The following is an 18,671-nucleotide window of genomic DNA, read 5'->3' on the forward strand; positions in this document are numbered from 1 at the left end:
TAGGAATTGGGACCCTGAGCAGGTAATGCCGAAGCTCAAGTTTCCTCCTCTGTAGAATGGGTGTAAATAGACAGCACTTAAAAGTGCAGTTGGCATGAAGTGAGCTGTGGACAGTATGACATTGCTGGTCAGCGGTAACTCCTCACAATCCAGTCCCCTTCCACAGACCTCCCATCCTCACTTTCATTTTACAGCTGAGGTGGATGAAGTGACATTCCAAAAACAGGTGACCACCTGTGGCCTCCCAGTGGAATGCACCCAGACTGGGACCAGACATCCACTCCCCGCTCTGACCTCCTTGTGCAGGGCTGCTCCTGATGCTCTCATGCCTATCCTGGCCACCACCCATCCAGGGCACACAGTGGCTTCTTGCAATCCTTAATGCAGACCACTTCGGAGGGGCCAGAGCACACGTGGGCCAGCTTTATCTGAGCTTCTGGCTGCTCCTGAATGCAGATTTGCTTCCCCTTGGGCATGTGTGGGGAACCTGGGGCAGCTGTGACCTCGGCGGCATTTTTGAGCTACTTGAGTCCTGGGAGGAGGAATAAGGGGCAGGAATCTGTGGACCCGGACCCCAGCCTTGGGGTGGGGGAGGCCCTTCCTGCCACGTGGGATCCACGTTCTGCAAGTGAGAATGGCTGCATTATAACCCGTGGTGGATTCCTCACAGCTGCAGCAGCTCCTCCGTCTCTCACCTTTCCCTTATGCACTCTGCCTCCTGACCTTCAGGACTTCTGTTCACTTCTCCCTGTGAGGCCTAAGTTTTGAGGCATTTCCCTGGGTTCCTGCTCCTCTGGAAAGTCCCCACTTCTAGATTCACTCTCTTCCCTGCATTCCCTCCTGCTGCCCTCAGTCTCACCCTCCAGCCACAGAGGGGCAGCACAGGCATTAAACTTGGGATCAAGGGACAGGTTCAAGACCAGGCTCTGCTACCTACCGGTTTTGTGATCTTGGACAAGGTAACTATTTCTGTGGAGCCTGAGTTTCCTCTGAACAATGGGTGTGCAAGATAACACACGAAAGCGCCTGACACGCCTTCCCAAGTGTGTGTTCTCCAGGATGTTAGGAAGTATTGCTTTGGAAAAGCAGAAACAGGGATGGGAGAGGGGAGCCCTTCTTAACGTTTTAGAAAATTTATTGTAGTTTACATGCCATAAAATGCACTCCTCTTAAGTGTACAGTTTTGAGTAAATTTACCAAGTGTGAAGCCCTCACCACAATACAAGTTTAGAATGTCTCTATCCCCCGAATAAGAGCTCTCTGCCTATTCACCATTAATCTCCATTTCCACTTCCAAGCAACCCTCAGCTATTTTTTTTTTTATCTCTGTGAATTTGCCTTCTTCAGACATTGCATATAAATGGAACCATACAACTTAAGGTCTTTCGTGACTGGTTTCTTTCATGTAGCATAACACTTTCAAGGTTTATCTATGTTGTAGCATGAATCAGTACTTCATTCCTTTTTGTAGCTATATAAAATACTGTTGCATGGATAGACCATATTTTGTGTATCCACTCATCAGTTGATGAACATTTGGGTTGTTTCTACCTTGGGCTATCATGAAAAATGCTGCCATGAACATTTGTGTACAAATTTTTGTTTGAACATATGTTTATTCTCTTGGGCTTATATCCAGGAGTGAAATTGCTGGGGTTTGTGTTTAACTTTTTAAGAAAGTGCCAAACTGCTTTCCAAAGTGGCTGAACTATTTTTCATTCCCACCAGTAATATATCAGGGTTCCATTTCTCCACATCTTCATCAACATTTGTTGTTGTCTGACTTTTTGATTATAGCTATCCTAGTAGGTGTGAAGTGGTATTTCTTGTGGTTTTAATTTCCATTTCAATGAGGAACACTTCTCAATAAATTTGAGAAACATTGAGTTAGATAAAGCTATACAAATGTTGTTTCAGGACTTCTCAGAACCTTTAATATTCTACTAAGCAATGAACATCTCTACGGAACTCTAGTGTGCAGTATTTTCTCAAATGAGAGCCCAGCGTGACCTGGGAACTCAGGACATTGGAGGATTAGTGTTCTTTGGGAAGCATTAGCCTAGGACAGGGGTCAGCAAACTACTGGCCAAATCCCAGCTGCTGCCTGTTTTTGTAAATAAAGTTTTATTGGAAGAAAGCCACACCCATTCATTTACAAATGACCTGTGGTTGCTTTCACCCTGCAGGGATAGAGAATAGTTGGGACAGAGACTGTGTGCCTTGCCCTTTACAGAAAAAGCTTGCTGAGCTCTGGCCTAGAAGTCCCTGGTACACAGTGAGGTACTCATTTGCTTAGCGTGAATGGCTGAAGGGGCTGGTCCTGGAGTTGGGGTGGGGACCAAGGAAGCGCTTGTGAGGCTTAGTGTTATTTGAGCTGGTGCTTGAAGGATGGTTAGAATATAGATAGCTGGGGAGAATTGGGAAGGATGTTCCCAGCTGAGGGAATCACGGGAGTGAATGCTGCAATGTGAGGAAGTGCAGGATGTTTGGGGACTGATGGAGTCTGGTGTGTGGACAAAGAGTAGGATTTTGCAGGGACAGAGGGAATTGGAGAGGTAGCTCCAGACCCCTTAGGCGTATGTCAGTCCCTGATTGCACTCCCTGGCTCCTGGCTCCACTGACACCCATAATCACAGAATTCCCCATCTTTCCCAAGACAGGGCAGTGATTCTGAGCTCTGCTTCTGACATTGAACCGATATGGCTTCAAGATCTGTCCCCACTTTCTGGGCATGTCACCTGCCTGAGCCACACTTTCCTTATCTGTAGAGTGGGAATAATAGCTGTCCTCACCTGAGAAGATGCAGAGAAGGTCAGATCAGATTTTACAAATGGCATGGTGAGCAGGTGCGAAATGCAAGCTGTAACTATCCTTGTTGATACCTTTATACCCCTAGACAGTAGGTTCCCTAAGGTGGAACAGCCTGCTTATTCATCACTGTAGTATGGACTGAATGAGTGTGTGATGCAGAGGCCTGAAATTCCTGCAGAGGAGGCATGGCTGAGTCCCTGGCTTGGTTTAGGGGCCCCTGCTGTGGACTCTGTCGGAGTCCCCCGTAAATGTGGAGAGTGCAGGGGACTGTACTTCTTTCTTCCTGGAGAAGTAAGAGCAGACTCCCCAAGGCAGCGGCCAGCTCCCTGGCGGGGGCCAGGAAAGCACATTTGTTTTGGTGATGGGCCTTTTTTGGTTTGTGTGTTTGTTGCTTTGGGAGACCAGCAGGGCTATTTATAGCTCAGCCCCTCAGCGCCAGCTTTTGGGGCGGTCTCCAGGGCCCTGGCAGCACTTTCCTCGGTGGCAGGTTAAAGAAAGGTGATCTGTTTGCCGGCTCCGTGTGCGACATGAAGATGAGGCCACCCCAGGTTGGGCTGGGAGCTGTTCCCACGTGGCCCTCCTGGGCGCCAGGCTGGAGGGAGTTCTGCTCCAGCTCTGCTCTCTGGGCAAACCAGCCCTTGTGCTGGGAGCCAGAAGCTTCAGGTGGGAGGCTGTTTCCTTCTCTCCAGCAGCTGTGTGTATGTGAGCTGCCCAGAGGGAACAGACATGGGATTCCAGCCACTGTCCTTTGACCATCAGGCACAGGAGAAGGCCTGAGTGAGAGACACCCTCTCAACCTTGGGCTCACTTTCTGGTGTAGCAGTGGGGAGTGTTGGCATCAGAAGAACTTGGTTTCAACTCTCAATCTGGGGCAGGGTGTGGTTGGCTCACACTTGTAATCCCAGTACTTTGGGAAGCCAGGATAGGAGGATCACTTGAGCTCAGGAGTTCAAGACAAGCCTGGCCAATATGGTGAAATCCTGTCTTTATTAAAAATACAAAAATTAGCCAGGCATGGTGGCAGGCACCTGTAGTCCTAGCTGTTCAGGAGGCTGAGGCAGGAGAATCACTTGAATCCGGGTGGTGGACGTTGCAGCAAGCCAAGATTGCACCACTGCACTCCAGCCTGGGCTATAGAGTGAGACTCTGTCTCAAAAAAAAAAAAAAAAAAAAAAAAAAAGTCTCAATTTGGGCAAGTTGCTTCACCTCCCTGAGCTTCCTCATCCGTGAAATGGATATAATCATGCCCCGGCAGTGGTGTTGCCCTGAGGACTGAATGAAGCGAGATGGGGGAGGGTGTCAGGTGGTGCTGAGCACAGTACTCACCACTGCCATCTCCTCCCAGTTCCGCTCCTTCCTCCAAGTCTCTTAATAAGGAAGGATGTAGTTTGCTTTTAAGCCACCCTCTTAGTTTCCCCCACTCCTTCCCTCTTGTTGAGTAGAAAGGACATCTCCATGCCTGGCTGGCCTAACACCTCCACCTATGGATTCTCTCCCTTCCACCATCGTAAGGGCCTTCACTTCTTCTCCTCCTCTCTTATCCCCTGTTCCCTCCTGTTTCTGAAATTTCTCCCTCCTTCCATATTTTCTGGTGAACTAGTCCAATTACACCAACCTGAAAGCAAAACAAATGTGGATCAAACAATGCTTGTACCCTGTGGCCCCTTTAGCTGCTGCCACCTCTCCCTAACTCATCGGAGCCAAACTTCCTGAAGCAGCCACATGGCTCAGGGTCTCACCTCTCATCTGCCCCCGACCCAGTCTACTCTAAGATCAAACAGTGGCTCTCCGGGCCTCCCCACTCCTGGTCCCAAGTCCCGCAGGCATTGCCCTCTCACCAGGCTGGCCTGCAGCATTTGCAGGTCGGCTACTTGCCTGCTGGAGATGCCCCTTCCTCTGCCTTGAGGATACCCCCTCCTTGGGTTGCTCCCCTGACTTTCTGCCCACTCCTTCCCTGCTTCTCCAAGGGCTACTCCCTTCCTTTTGCTGCCTTAAGATGTTGGGGTTCTAGGGACTTGGTTGTAGGCCCCATCTTCCCCCTTCTCCAGGTCTCCCGGGATACTCTGAAGGCTGAGGGCTCAGGTATGAATTCCCTGTCTGCATGTCATTTCTGGGTGGCATTCAGAGACCCAGTAGCCTCTGGGCATTGCAGCAACCTGAGTGTCTTGCCAACAGCTCCACATCATCTTATCTAAAAGAATGATTGGCCATCATCTCTTCCTCTGTTCCAAGCACCACTTCACTCCTGCTCAGCCTAAAGACCCACCCTACCCATCCAAGGAGCTGTGGCGTGAACCTGGTGTCAGCCTAGCCCTGGCTCTTTCCTGCCGCTGGCTGCCCCAGGCAGTCACCTTGTTCCTCTGCTGCTCTCCAGCCACCCATTCCTCTCTAGGACTATTCCCTTCCTTACTGCTTGCTCAAATGGAGACAAACTCCTCTGCCCCACCCTGACCGTTCATTCTTCCCATGGCAGCCACAGTGTTCTAAAAGCACATCTGATGGGGTCTCACCACTGTTGAACACTTCCCTAGGCTTCTGTCACCCACAGGAAGAAGCCCCGGCCCCTCAGCAAGGTTCACAGTCTAGCCCCTGCTCCCCATGTGGCCACCGCCTCACCCTACTTCTCACCCGACCCAAGCTGCGCTCACCTAGTCCACCGTGCCCTTCTTTGGCCTTGTGGTGTTCTTCCCAGCCTCCTGGCTTTTGCCCTTGGGGGCCTTTCTCCTGCATATGCCCCCTCTTCTTTGCTAACTTTCCTTTTACCCTTCAGGACCCCCAAACCCCCACTCTGATACTGATCCCCACAAGAGTCTCCTGCTGTGCCTGGGAGCTTCTCCTGCCTTTCTCTGTGCCCACCCTCTCCATGTGCTGCTGTTTCCTTATCTGCTTTCTCCACTAGACCACGGGCTCTTTAAAGACCCCCAGGCTTAGCTCCATGTCTGGCACACCGATGATGCTTTCGTAAGTATTGTTTAAATAATTACTGAATGTGTGAATGCCATGTTCCATACACTCCTCTCTCCTAGTACACAAAGACATATAAGACAGCTTTGGGGTGTGCATTTACTGTAGCTTTAATTTGTTAAGAAAGGAAAGTGGTGGGTGATGTTAGGGTTATGGAGGAATCAAGGCTGAAAGTGTGGGCTCTGGAGCCAGCGTCCTGGGGCTCAAATTCAAGCTCTGTTTCTTGCTGAGGATGTGAGTTTGGGCAAGTTACTTCGCCTCTCTACACCTCAGGTTCGCTGTCTTTGAAATGGTGATGATAATTGTGCTCATCTCAAGGACTGTGGGGAGGGTTAGATGCATTCTTGCTTGAAAAGCCATTGAAGGTAGGTATCATTATTCCCATTTTACAGATGAGGAAGCTGAGACTCAGAGAGGTGATGCCGCTTCCCCGAGGTGGAGCAGCTGGTAAGGAGCAGGGCTGGGATTTGAGCAGCTTCTGGGTGGAAAGCTCCAGATATACTACTCTACTATGGCCTGAAAAGGGTGCTTCGTGAAGAATCTGCTTTAGGGCCTGGCACATAGTAGGTACACACTAAATATTACTCATGTAAACGGATCCCTCTGCAGAGACCCATCTAGGCTTCAGCATTTCCCGCTCTCTTAACAGTGTCGGGGGAGGTCTGTCTCTGGGTCCTTTTTGGCCAGAGTGTTGGCAGCAAACTCTTCCTTATTCAGACCTTTCTTCTGTCCCAGCGTTTCATGGGGGAGGGTCATTAAGAAAGCTTTTTCCCAGGAAGAGCTGTGCCTTCTCCAAGTCTCCGGAGTTGAGTGCACCAGCCCCCATCCTCTCAAAGGCTGCCCTTGTGGGTTTCAAAACAACCCCACTGCCCTACAGGCTGAGAACCTGGCCCCTGAGACCCCTTTCCTTTAGAAACCAAAGGTCCATTCCTAAAACCTGAGGAAAATAGTTTGAGGATGTTTTCAAACAGTGTCTGGTAAAACAAAAGAGCAATTCATCCTCCGTAGCTTTTAGTAATCTGCTTCCCATTCTGGGAATTAGATTGTTCAATTAAGCGAGAGGGTGCTGGAGCAGGCTGCATGACTCAAAAGTTTGCAGCATCCACATTGTGGAAGAGAGGGGATCTGAGCCAGCTTGTGCCTGGCGGACCTGCCCCGCTTTCTCCCTCTGTCCCCACACGGGTTCCAGTTTTCAGGTCCCAGGTTCAGAAAACAACTACTTCAACAAGAAGGCACGTGTGTATGTGTGCGTGTGTGTGTATACGTGTGTGTGTACATGCATGTGTGCATGTGCATACGCATGCATACACCCCGGCTCAGTAGGGACCTCGTGTGTTCCTCCAGTGACAAGCTCAGCATCTGGAGTGGGCTGGTGCAGAGTACACCTGGGCTGTTTCTGTCCGCAGCAGCCCCGATTCCTTCCAGCTCTGGGTTGTCCCTTGTAGTTCACCAGATGATGGGCATTGGGGATGCTTTGGGTGGCCGTGTGTAAGGCAAGGTAAGCCCACACAGCTCTTAATCTGGGCAAAGGAGAGCCAGTAGGTACCCTGAAATTCCTGCAGCATTTTGGGAGCCAGTGTGTTTCTCTGGGGAGAAAGTCCATCCCTTTGGTAACTTCTCAAGGGATCCATGACTTCCTTCCTCAAACCCCTCTCCTCCTCCCTCCGAAAAAATTAAGTTTAAAAATGATTCGGGTGGCATTTGGAGATCACTCCTTCATTAGCAAGAAACTCTACTTCTGTGGTGCTCAAGCCTTACTGTGTATGAGAACTCATAGGGGAAATCACAAAGTGCAGCTCCCTGGGAGCCACTTTGCAAAGGTTGGGACCCAGTGGGTCTGGTGGGGGTGCAGAAAGGTTTGTATTTCTGGCAAACCTTTGGGATCGGGGATCATGCCCAGGGATCATGCTCGGGGACATGCTACTCTGTTATACTCATAGATTCTCTTAAAGGCCTCATTTAATAAGGCCTGTAGTTTTAAAATGAATTAAAGCCAGAGACTGCTAAGACATAAGAAGCAAATAAAATAACAATTGTTATTATAATTAAATGACTGCCTCCTTTCCTTCATAAATAACTGGGACCTTTTTTTGGTCCACCTTATTCTAGTAGAGGGCAAGGGCCGTATGATGCTTATCTTTTTTATCCTAGGGTTTGACATAGTGCGTGGCACCTAGTAGGTGCTCAGTAAATATGTATTGTATTTCAGTGGATGTTCCCACTTCTCCTGGCTAAGGGTATGAAAGCTGATTTCCTTTTGAGTAAATCTATGACTGCACACAGTCTGATTTTGTTTGGGGACCTGCCTGATTTCTCTGGCGGGGCTGGGGCTGGAGGGAGCCTGTAGACCAGTGCTAATTGGTGTCATTGAGTAATTAATGCAGAATCAGGCCCTGAGCGGATTCCCAGGGAGACAGACACTGAGGGTGGCTTTCATGCTTGGTGGGATGGGAGCTCCTTTCTCAAAGGACGTTCCCAGAGTGCCGAGGCGACTGGCATGGTCTGATGGGAGTTGGTTTGGCAGCCAGAATGGGATTCGTAGAGCAAGCTTGGAGAGGGGGTTTGTGTTGGTGCCATAGTTCTGCACAATATGGAGCGTGGCGAGTTTGACTTTAAAGGAACACAAACACCAGGCATGGGCTCTGAGAGCCAGGCCTGCGTCAACTCTGAAGAATTGATGGGTTCTGAGGGAAGTGAGCCTGGTGGCATTAGCTTAGCTCACCCAGAGTCCTCCCTGTCCTGTGGCCTGGGCCCTCTGGGAAGCCTTTACACTTTGGCATGATAGTCAAGGCTCCCCCTGGTACCACCTCTGCTTACCTTTCCTGCTGTTTCCTTCTGATCCCTGCACCCCAGCTTGCTGTTCCCAAAGCACACCATCCTCTACTTCTGGTCATGCCGTTCCTTCCACCTAAAACCATCTCCACTTCCTTCTTCTTCTGACCAAATTCCACTTACCTTTCACAATTTGGCTCACATATCCTTCTTTCAGGAAGCTCTCCCTGACCCGCTTTAGCAGTCAGGATATGTTGGGTTATGCTGCAGTAACAAATGTCCCCAAAGAGCTCAGCAGCTTCAAGCAACAAAGTTATATCCTGTTCAGACTATGTCTCTGACACAGTAGCAGGTGGTCACTCAGGAACTCAGGCTTTTCAAGGCTCTGTCTTGACACATACTTCTGTAATGACAGCAGAGTTAGGGAGAAGAGATGATGGAGAACCATACCCCCAGCCTCTGGAAGCTTCTATCTGAAATGGTACATGTTTTATTGTTGGTCAAACAATGGTCAAAGCAAGTCCTATGGCCCCCCTCAAGTTTGGCAGGGCAGGACGTAGGGGCTCCCTTCAGGGAGGAATATAGGATGTTTATGGCTGGTAATATGATCTCCTGGGAACCCCAAGGTAGGCTGGAAGCATCCTCCATCGGAGCCCTTTCCATGCTGTTCTTGTACTACATTTGCAGACTTGCCTGTCTTTTCTCCCAGAGAGTGAATCCATGATCCAAGGTCCAGAGGGCTGCGTCTTGTTCCTCTTGGAGGCCCCATGTCCTCCCCAGAGGAGGCATTTGGCCCATGGTGGACGTGGGTGAATGAGCACATGGGCCAATCCCTGCTCCTCTGCAGCACTAGCTTTGCTGAAGATGGGCCAGCCCCAGCCCCAGCCCCAGTGACTCTCCACCCTACCTTCTGCAGGCGCCGGGTCTTGGCCATCTCCGATGGGATCGAGCACATCGGGAACCTTCGCTGGGAGCTGGCCTTGTGTCTCCTGGCAGCCTGGACCATCTGTTACTTCTGTATCTGGAAGGGGACCAAGTCTACAGGAAAGGTAAGAGGTCGATCTTCAAGCAGCTAATCGTGGCAGGGGAAGGCATGAGCTCACAGATGACCCAGAGAATAATGGGGAGTTCATGTGGCAGAGGCCAGCACTTAAGTTGGGAGGCGGGAGGAACACTGGACCAGAGTGAGCTCTACCCACCCTCAGCACTTGTTGGCCGCCCACCTTAGGACAGTTCAATTTTACCTTTTGAGCCCCAGTTTGCACGTCTATGAAATAATAAAGCCTTGCCCTGTCTGTCTTATTGAGTTGAGAGTTATACAAGGTAAGGGGGTTAAAGTGCTTTGAAAATTGGGAAATGCTGAACTACTACAAGGATTCTTTGGTAATGAAGACAGGGGTTCTAGGTGTGCACGAGGGCAGGTGATGCTGGCTGCCTCCACTGACAGACCCCAAGATCTCAGGGGTGTATTTCTCCCTCACCTGGAGTATGGAGGAAAGAGCAACTGCTTCATCTTGCAGCCTTGCTGTGTCACCTGCACCATGCAGTCTCCTGGGTTGCTGCCTCACCAGGGAAGAGAAACTGGAGGAGGCTAGCTTTTAACTGCCATGGTCTGGGAGTTACACGTGGCTCTTCCACTCACAGGCTGTTGGCCAGAACCTGAGACACGGTGTCACCTACCTAAGACACGGTGTCACCTACTTCACAGGGGCTTGGAAACAGAGGGGACCATGGGGACATTTGGGGAGTGAGAATGCTGTGCACTGCAAGGATCAGTACAGAGGTTAGAAACTTGCAGCCGAGTCCAACTCACTTCTGTGTTTACTTTAAAAAGGTGGGGAGGGGAAGAATTCGTTGACAACATTTAAAAATCAGGATATTTCATGTGGAAAAAAGAAATCTGATTCTGGCATCCCTTGGAAAGTAAGATTTGGCAACCCTGGACTTGCCTGCCCACACAGCGGCATGTGTTTGAACTGAGCAGCTGCCACCTCCTTCCAGGGAGCTCTGGTTGGCCACAGTCCCCACCATTCCCTATCGCCCCCAATCCTATGGCTGAGTGTTAATGCCAATGGCTTCCTCATTTTGCTATTCATTTTTTTCTTACAAAAAAGGGGGAAATGAAACATCTCTTATGCCTGGGTTGCACTGACCACATCCCTCCTTGCCTGCCTCCTTCCCATAGGCGGTTACTCATAAACTCTAAGTTCTTGGCTGGGACTGCTGCTGGAGATAAAACCTCCAGGGAAACAGGAACTTAACAATTCTGGGCCCTTTTCCAAAAGATGTTCCCCTCAGCTCCCACAGTGGTGGGTAGGATGAAGAAGAAACTTCTAGAACGTTTGAGGTGGGCGGATCTGCAGGAAGGAAGCCAAGGTGCTCCGTGCTACGGGCTATCTGGAAGCTGAGGGTGCACTTAAAACAGTCACACAGATGCAGAGGGACCGCAGAAAGTAGAGCAGAGATTCTCATGTCCCTGTAGCCAAGGTGATTTTGCTTATATTTGCTTTTTGTAGTTTGTATCATGAAGAAAACAGGATTTTTCTTTTTCCAACTATAAAACTGTGTCATTATTGATCTACTTCTTCAGACTCCACACACAGTCTCCCATTGTCTTCCTTGCTGCCTCTTCCAGGAAAAAAAGCTTGGGGGTATAAGAGCAAGGATTCAAACCCCAGGTCTGTCACTCTCTAGTCATGACCTTGGGCATGTCGCTCAACTTCTCTGAGCCTCAGTTTCATCTTCTGTAAGATGTGATTGGTAAGTGAGCTTACCACCACATGGGGTGGTTGTGAGGACGAAATGCAAGGAGAGTTGAGTATGGCCCGTGCTCAACAGAGAGAGTAACTAATAGTGAATGCTGAGTAAGTGGCAATCTTTAAAAATCTCATTATAAAGATAATTCAAGTCGTTGTTTCTGAGTATTTACTATATACTTAGCATTATTCAGTGGGTTTCTAAAGATGAATAAAACACAACCTCTACCCTACCCAGACAATATATGAAAGTGATTCATGAACCGTGAAGAGAAGGGAGGAGGTATCATGGTTGGTATTATTACTAATTCTGCTATGGTTACCACCTCTTGGGAGTTGACACAGAGGCCTGTGGGGCTTGGCAGGGTGGCGGCTGTGCGTGGGTCCAGGAAAGGTTGCCTGCACGAGGCTTGTGTGTGGACATGGTTGGGCTGTTCCAGGACCTCATATGGCCTTGAGCTGCAGGCCCCAGACTGTGAGCTACAGCAGTGCCGTTTCGCTTAGCCAGCAGGAGAAGACTCAGTCCCGTAGTGGGGCCCTTCGCTGCTGACTGGGCAATTAAGTCTGAGCGCTGGAGAATTCTAATGCAAAGAACTGAGTTCGAGGAAGGGCCGACAGCTATGATCTCAGAGATTTCACAAGAGGCTTATGGGGAAGGCAAAGGAATGAACACTTATCCACTGCTTTCCACTCCCTGGCATCTTGCAAGAGCTACAGATCCTCACAGCCTGGCGAGCTGTGGCCTCTACCTTACCAGTGGAGAACCTGGGGCTAAGGGAGGGCAGGCAGCCTGGCCATCGTTGCATAGTGACCCTGCCTCAACACTGACCCCAGGCTACTCCCTCCTTGCCTCCCCCGGACTCTCAATTAAGATGTAGAACATTGTGTTGTTTTGAATGGTGTCTTTTCACACGTCTTCCCTGAACCTCCTTTTTCTCATCTCTGGTAGGAGTGGTAGTGATGGCAGTATGATAATTATCAGTAGTAATGGTTAATATTTATGAGTGCTTCCTTTGTGCTTCTCATGCCTGCTCCATTTAGGCTTTGAACAGCCCCATGAGATGGGGGCTGTCGTTATCCCCATTTTACAGATGAGGAAACTGAGGCATGGAGGGATCAATAATTTGCTCAAGGATCCTCTGGTAGGAAGCAGAAGACTGGGATTAACTTCCAGCATTGGGGATGGGGACCATGCAGTCCATGTCCTGGATGTACTATCATACCTGTCATCTGTGATGTGGGGACTATGGTGATTTTCTTATGGACTGGTTATGAAGAGGTATTTAATGAGATAGCACATAGTAGGTGCTCAATGATTATTGGCTGCAGCTCTTTCTAAATGGTGCTTTTAAGGGAAATGCTGGAACCAGATGAGCCAAGTAAGTATTTTCCTGAAGACTGGGTTTCTCCTCCAGGTGTCCTGTGCCCAAGGCCAGCATTAGTATCCTGGATGAGATGCAGTGTGCTGGAGCTGTAAGAATCCTTAGAAATGGTTTGGTTCACCTCTGCCCTTATTTTATGGATGAAGAAACTGAGTCTCAGAGAGTGGAAGGGCCTTGCCTGAGGTCACATAGTGAATAAGTGTCAGGCCAGGAGTGAGAGCCTGGTCCCCAGTTTCCCAGCTTGTTATGAATGATGAGGTTCTGTGGGGGCACATCTGGCAGTTTAGAGAAACGCCGAGTCCGTGAATTGATAGGTAGGCTTTTCAGGGGAGGATCTGGCACTTTTGTTCCTGTTTACGACTTACTTCACTTTGGAGACGAGCCCAGCACCCAAAGGTTTTTTTGTGTTCTGTACAAAAACAGCTAAAAATAAAACATGGGGTCAATTGAAACTTCCCAAGTGGGCAGAGGTCACCCCTGCCCCTGGCCTGTGGGACCCTAGCCAGATCCTTTTTCACAAGGCTGTTCGAATAGGAAGAAACCCATCTCCCAGCTATTGTCCAGCTACGACTAGCTTTGTGTTCCCTCTTCATCTCTTCCCTGAAGTTTCAGCTTGCTGCCCACACTCAAGCCTCAGCACAAATTTCCGTTTATAATAAATGCTCGTTAATTCAAGAAAAAGTCCCTAGACCCCTCCTATCTCCAAGGGATATTAAAACAATATCCCCAACTTTAAGTCAATTCAGTGAGCATTTCACCTGCTCAGGGAGGCAGACACTGTAGACCTGGCCTTTCAGCAGGTGGCTCTGTAAGTGAGGATTTGGGATCAGGTCATGAATAAGTTGATCCCGAATGGGGCTATAACAACACCAGAGGTGAAGTCCTAGAAGCACTGGTGTTAGCGTCTCCCTGCCGGGACAACATCCACACGTGTTCTTCTCCACGAACCCCCTTGGGCACCTCCCAGTATGCCTCACAATCTTTTGACGTTAGGCATGTGGGATTTCTCCCAACCTCGGGGTCCGATGAGCAATCTGTTCTCTCAGAAGCAGCTTTTTTAGTTCTTGCTCTAGACACTACTGGAAATTTCAGAAATCTCCTATTAAAAAAAAAGCCTTTCTCAATTGTGTATTAAGTCCTGTGAAAACATAGGATTCTAAAGTGCTTGCTTTCTTCAGGAGAAAACTTCCAGACTGTTTGTATCTTCTGGATGATGTAAAGTTTCACTTTGGATAATTGGAGTGGGGATAATTGAAATTAAGTGACCAGAAAGTGGAGACATCTTTGTGATTTTCCTATGTCTTTGTTTTATTCATCAACTGAATCCATCTTGCCCATCCCTGTCACCAGCTCCTTCTCCTGGTATCCTGGGTCTGAAAACACTCAGACATGTTGGATACCTCTCATCCAATTATTGACCAAGTCTATTTTTGTTTAAAAAGAAAAACACCAAAAACATCCTGTCCTCTCCATTTTTGTTTCCCACCCACACATTCAAGAAACATTGACCCTTCAGTAGTTCCCTAGCACCTCCAGAATAAAAATTGCCCTTAGAATTTCTCATTTGCGCAAACATTGCAGACATGCAGAATGATAACAACTGAAATGCTTTATATTCTATGAAACAACAATTTCACATAAATTCAGAATCATAAATTCTATCTTAGGCCAAAGCATGCACAGCAATATTAATGTTTTGTGATATTTTTCTAGCATCTCTGTGCATATTTGTTGAAGCCAAAAAAAAAAAAACCAAAAAAACAAAACAAAACCTTTTCATGACTGTGTGTCCTTCTCTTGTGGTTTTGGTAAGCTTTAATCTAATCCAGGGATTGGCCAACTGTGGTTTTAGGGCCAAATCCAGTCTGCTGCCTGCTTTTGTAAATAAAGTTTTAATGGAACACAGCCACATCCATTCACCCACATATTATCCCTGGATGTTTTTGTGTTTCTACGGAGGCAGCGTGGAGTAATTGCCGTAGTGTGGCCCATAAAACCTAATATATCCGTGACCCGGCCCTTTATGGAAAAAATTTATGGACTGATGGTCTAATTTATTAAAATAATTTATGCAAACAAATTCCCACTTAACAAGAAGCTAATATGTAAATTGCTATCACCCAAAGTGTGAGCTATTTCAAATATTAAAAAGCAACAGGATGGTTTTCAGTGGAGAACTTTTCTAAAGGATCCTTAAAAATTTCATTCCAGCCTTCCAGCCCCAAATGGGATATTTCACATGTCCACATGTTCACGTGCTAGAGAGGTTGCTCATTCACTCACTTATTCGTTCACTCACCCAGCAAGTGTTTACTGTGTACCTGCTACACCAGGCACCAGGCTGGGGATTCTTTTCAATAGCCAATGAACCAGACCATGGGGTTTACCATGGGGTAGAGAGATGGAAGATAAACCAGCAACATAAGTACAGTGAGAGGGAGCATGGGGCTGGGAGAGGGAAGGATGAGGGCAGGTGTCCTCCTCAGAGAGGTCAGGGATGGCCTCTGTCTGTGATGAGAAGGATGGGACGGGGCCAGTGAGTGGCACATGTGAAGTCTCAAGTGGGAAGGATCTGGTGAACTTGTGAGGCAAAGCAAAGTCAGTGATTGAGAAAGATGGTGGCATGAGATCAGAAGGGAAGCGGTGGGGGTCAGGCATTGTTGAATTTTTTCTAAGTGCATTGGAGAACCACTGCAGGTTTTCCAGCAGGGATAGCACAGTCTCTTTTCATCCCTGTAAGCTGGCTCTGGCTGCTTGTTGTGAATGGACTGAATGGGGAGTGGTGAGGCTGTGGCAGGGTGTGTGGCCCTGTTAGCATAGGACCAGGGAGGAGGTGGCAGGAGAATGGAGAGAGGTGGTCAGATCAGAGACACCTCTCGGGGTTTCATCCTTGTTCTTCAGGGCCTAGTTCCATATAAGATTTTGAGACCTTGCTGTCCTTTGCCTTTTGAATAGGCGGGGCTAACCCGACCTTTGGCCCAGACACTGCCCTCTGCAGACAGCCACCTCCACCTAGCAGACAGTCAGAGTGTCCCTCCACTCTGCCCCTACACCCTCCCCAGCTGGCTCCTGTTCCTTTTTCTCCCTACTGCCTGGTTCCTTCTTCTGTCCTCTTGGTGGATGATTTATGGATTTTTCCCCCTCATTTCCTGGTCTCCAAGAGCAGTGACTGGGAGGGGAGGGTGCTGCATAAACAATTCTGGTCCCTTCCCCGCCTCCTCCTATTGCCACTTTAAAGGAAGCTGCAGGATTAACTGGGATTTTAAGAAGAATCATGCCTTTTCACTGCTTTGGGGCTCTGTTTTTATTCTTTTCAAAGCTCTAGGACACCAAGGCAAGGAAAACACACACACACACACACACAGACAGACACACTCACACAGAAACAGCTGCAAAGAGCCTTGAATTGATTTTTTTCTTTCCCTTCCTTCATTCACCCACAAGTAGAGGAATTGGAGGTGGCACAGGACTCTTAAGCAGATCGTGTCGTCTGGAGGATGGTCACTGCAAGGCCAAGGCCTGAGTGGCGCCTTCTTCCCTCCAGGCCCTGCTCCAAAGCCTTAACTCATTCAGTGCTCACAACAACACTATGCAGAAGGTGTGAGGATCGTCCCCATTTCACAGATGAGAAAACAAAGGTGTATGGTGCGTAAGCCTTAAGATCACAATGGGGGGATGCTATCAGAGCCCATCATGGCTTACCATGGGGTAAGCCAGCAGGTCTTGGATCTGCAGATGGAGGCATTTCTCAGAGGGGCTGCAGGAGGCTCCTCCCCTCCCCCACTGCCACCAAGGTGGGCTGGAGCACCAGCGGGGAGAGCCATCAGGAGCCGCACACGGAAAATTTATTCTACAGGAGCACCCTTTTAAGTGTCTAATGGCTCAATGAGGCATAAAGCAGGAGTAGAGGGGGGCTGGGGAAATAAAAGGAAGGGATGTGTGAAAGAGCAGAGGACAGGCCCAGGAAAGGAACTGGGCAGCGCTGTCTCTGGGCCCTCAAGTGGCCTTTGTTGCAGTCTCAAGTGAGAGGAGAGCTGCCTTGGTGGCAGGACTCTCCCAGGGGCCGGGACTGATGTCTGCATTCAGAGAGGAAACTAGAGCGTTCATGAGATGCATGCAGAACGCCTGGGCGGCCAAACAGGAGAGCCCCTGCCCCAGGGCCCTGAACCCGAGGACACCGAAGGTGCCATACCGTTGGGAGCACTTCTCACACCACTGTGGTTTGGGGAGAGCCGTAGATTGTGACATTAAGTCAAAAGAGTTCAGCATCTTGATTCAGCCCTTTCTCTGGCCTTGAATGACAGGGCTTCACCTTTAGCAGGAACCCTGGCAGCAAGGAAGCTTGGAAAGGAGGGAAGTTTTGCGACTTGGTAATACCGTCTTTATTAAAGTACAAAGGCCCCCCAAAGTCCCAGTGATTGCTGGGTGGGAGGGGGTCCTGTGGCTGGCGGCCTGGAGAAGGCCAGGAGTCCCAGTGGCAGGGGCAGGCAGTGGTGCTGCAGTTAACCCTTACCGAGCCCCTCCTGGAACCTGGTGCCTGTGCAATGGTGTCCCTGTGCACATGGGTCTCCCTGGGAAACAGGAAGCCACCCTCCTGTTTGGCAGGCACCAAATATTCAAAGTGGCTTTGCTCTCAGTGCAGGGTGAGGCACAGTGCTTTGGAAAACTAAGCCAGAAACGAGTGGGGAATTTGTTTTGTATTTACTGAATATTAGCTCTGTGTTAGGTGCTATGGAGAATGGTAAAAGAATGATTAGCTCTCAAGAATTGGGAAAATAAGAGAAGATGAGGCACAGATGGTGGGGGGAGTGGAACGAGCAGGAGCTGGGAGTCAGGAACCCTGCCCCACCACTTGCCAACTGTGTGAGTTAGTGTGGGCCAACCAGGGCTGTTTCACCTCTCTAGGCCTCAGTTTCCCCTTCTGTCAGGGTTAAAGCATGACGTATGCAGTGACAGTAGAGTGTTGTTACTTGTGAAAGAATGAGCCCAGGCTGGGATGATTGAGTCAGGTGAGCCTGGCAGCCAGGGTGGGCTGCAGTGAAGAAAGATACCCTGGGGCCAGCATGTCTGGGCAGCTCCAGGCAGGGGGAACTGTGAGCCGCCTTGGACAGATGTGGCAGGAAGAGTGATGAGCTAAAGTTCAAAGGGGCATTTGAGGTAGCAGGGAGAGATAACACGAGCCTGAGACTGGATGGCTAAACCGCAGCTGGCATGTTGCAAGGGCACCCCCACTTGCTGTTGCCTGCGGGCAATGACCCACTCACCCCAGTGCAGTCGGGATCGATGTGGAGCTGGGTCCCCCTCCAGAGCACCTGCCAAGGCCACCCCTCCCCTCCATCCCTCTTGCCACCCATGTCAGTTGGCATCCAACCAGAGAACCAGAACCAGTAGGAGATACAGAGGAAGAGCTCGAGTGGAGGAATTGGTGACTGTGGAGGCAGGTCGTCGGGAGGGGTAGGCTGGGACTCTCCACGCAGCTGAAGCTGCTGTGCACAGGCAGAACTTCTCCCTCATTGGGGATGTCTCCGCTCTGCTCTGTAGGCCTTTCCTCTGAGTGACTGAGGCCCACCCCAGTTATCCCACATAATCTCCTGGATGTGAAGGCACCTGACCGTGGATGTGAGTCACATCTATGAAATACCTTCACGGCAACACCTTGATTCGTGTTGGATGGATGACTGGGAGCCACAGCCTTAGCCGCCTTGCACATGACAGAGCCAGCACAGCACCTTCATGCAGGCATGCCCTGCCTCACACCTGGATGGTAGCACCAGTGGGCCACCCTACTGTGCACCCTGCCGGGGCCCTGGCTTTCTTGTGTACCATGGCCAGACTCAGCTTCCTTCCGTATGGCTTTCATTGTGTAGCTCTCCCCTCAGAACCTGGCAGTAACTCCCCGTCACCTATGGCACTGACACTGATTTTCAAAAATTGTCCAAACAATACTTTTAACAAGCTATTTCTAAGCAAAATAATAGTCTCGCTC

General features: G+C 49.5%; 1 protein-coding gene across 1 annotated transcript in view; it reads left to right on the forward strand.

Moving 5' to 3' along the window:
* The window catches only part of SLC6A11 (solute carrier family 6 member 11), a 124,082-nt gene that overhangs the window by 18,955 nt on the left and 86,456 nt on the right, over positions 1–18,671 (forward strand). Inside the window, exon 5 of the mRNA XM_010377274.2 lies at positions 9,464–9,596. Coding sequence (XP_010375576.1) covers positions 9,464–9,596 — 133 coding nt within the window. The remainder of the gene's footprint in view (positions 1–9,463; positions 9,597–18,671) is intronic.

The sequence above is a fragment of the Rhinopithecus roxellana genome, chromosome 1, assembly GCF_007565055.1.
Source record: "Rhinopithecus roxellana isolate Shanxi Qingling chromosome 1, ASM756505v1, whole genome shotgun sequence".
In the NCBI taxonomy this organism is placed as follows: domain Eukaryota; kingdom Metazoa; phylum Chordata; class Mammalia; order Primates; family Cercopithecidae; genus Rhinopithecus; species Rhinopithecus roxellana.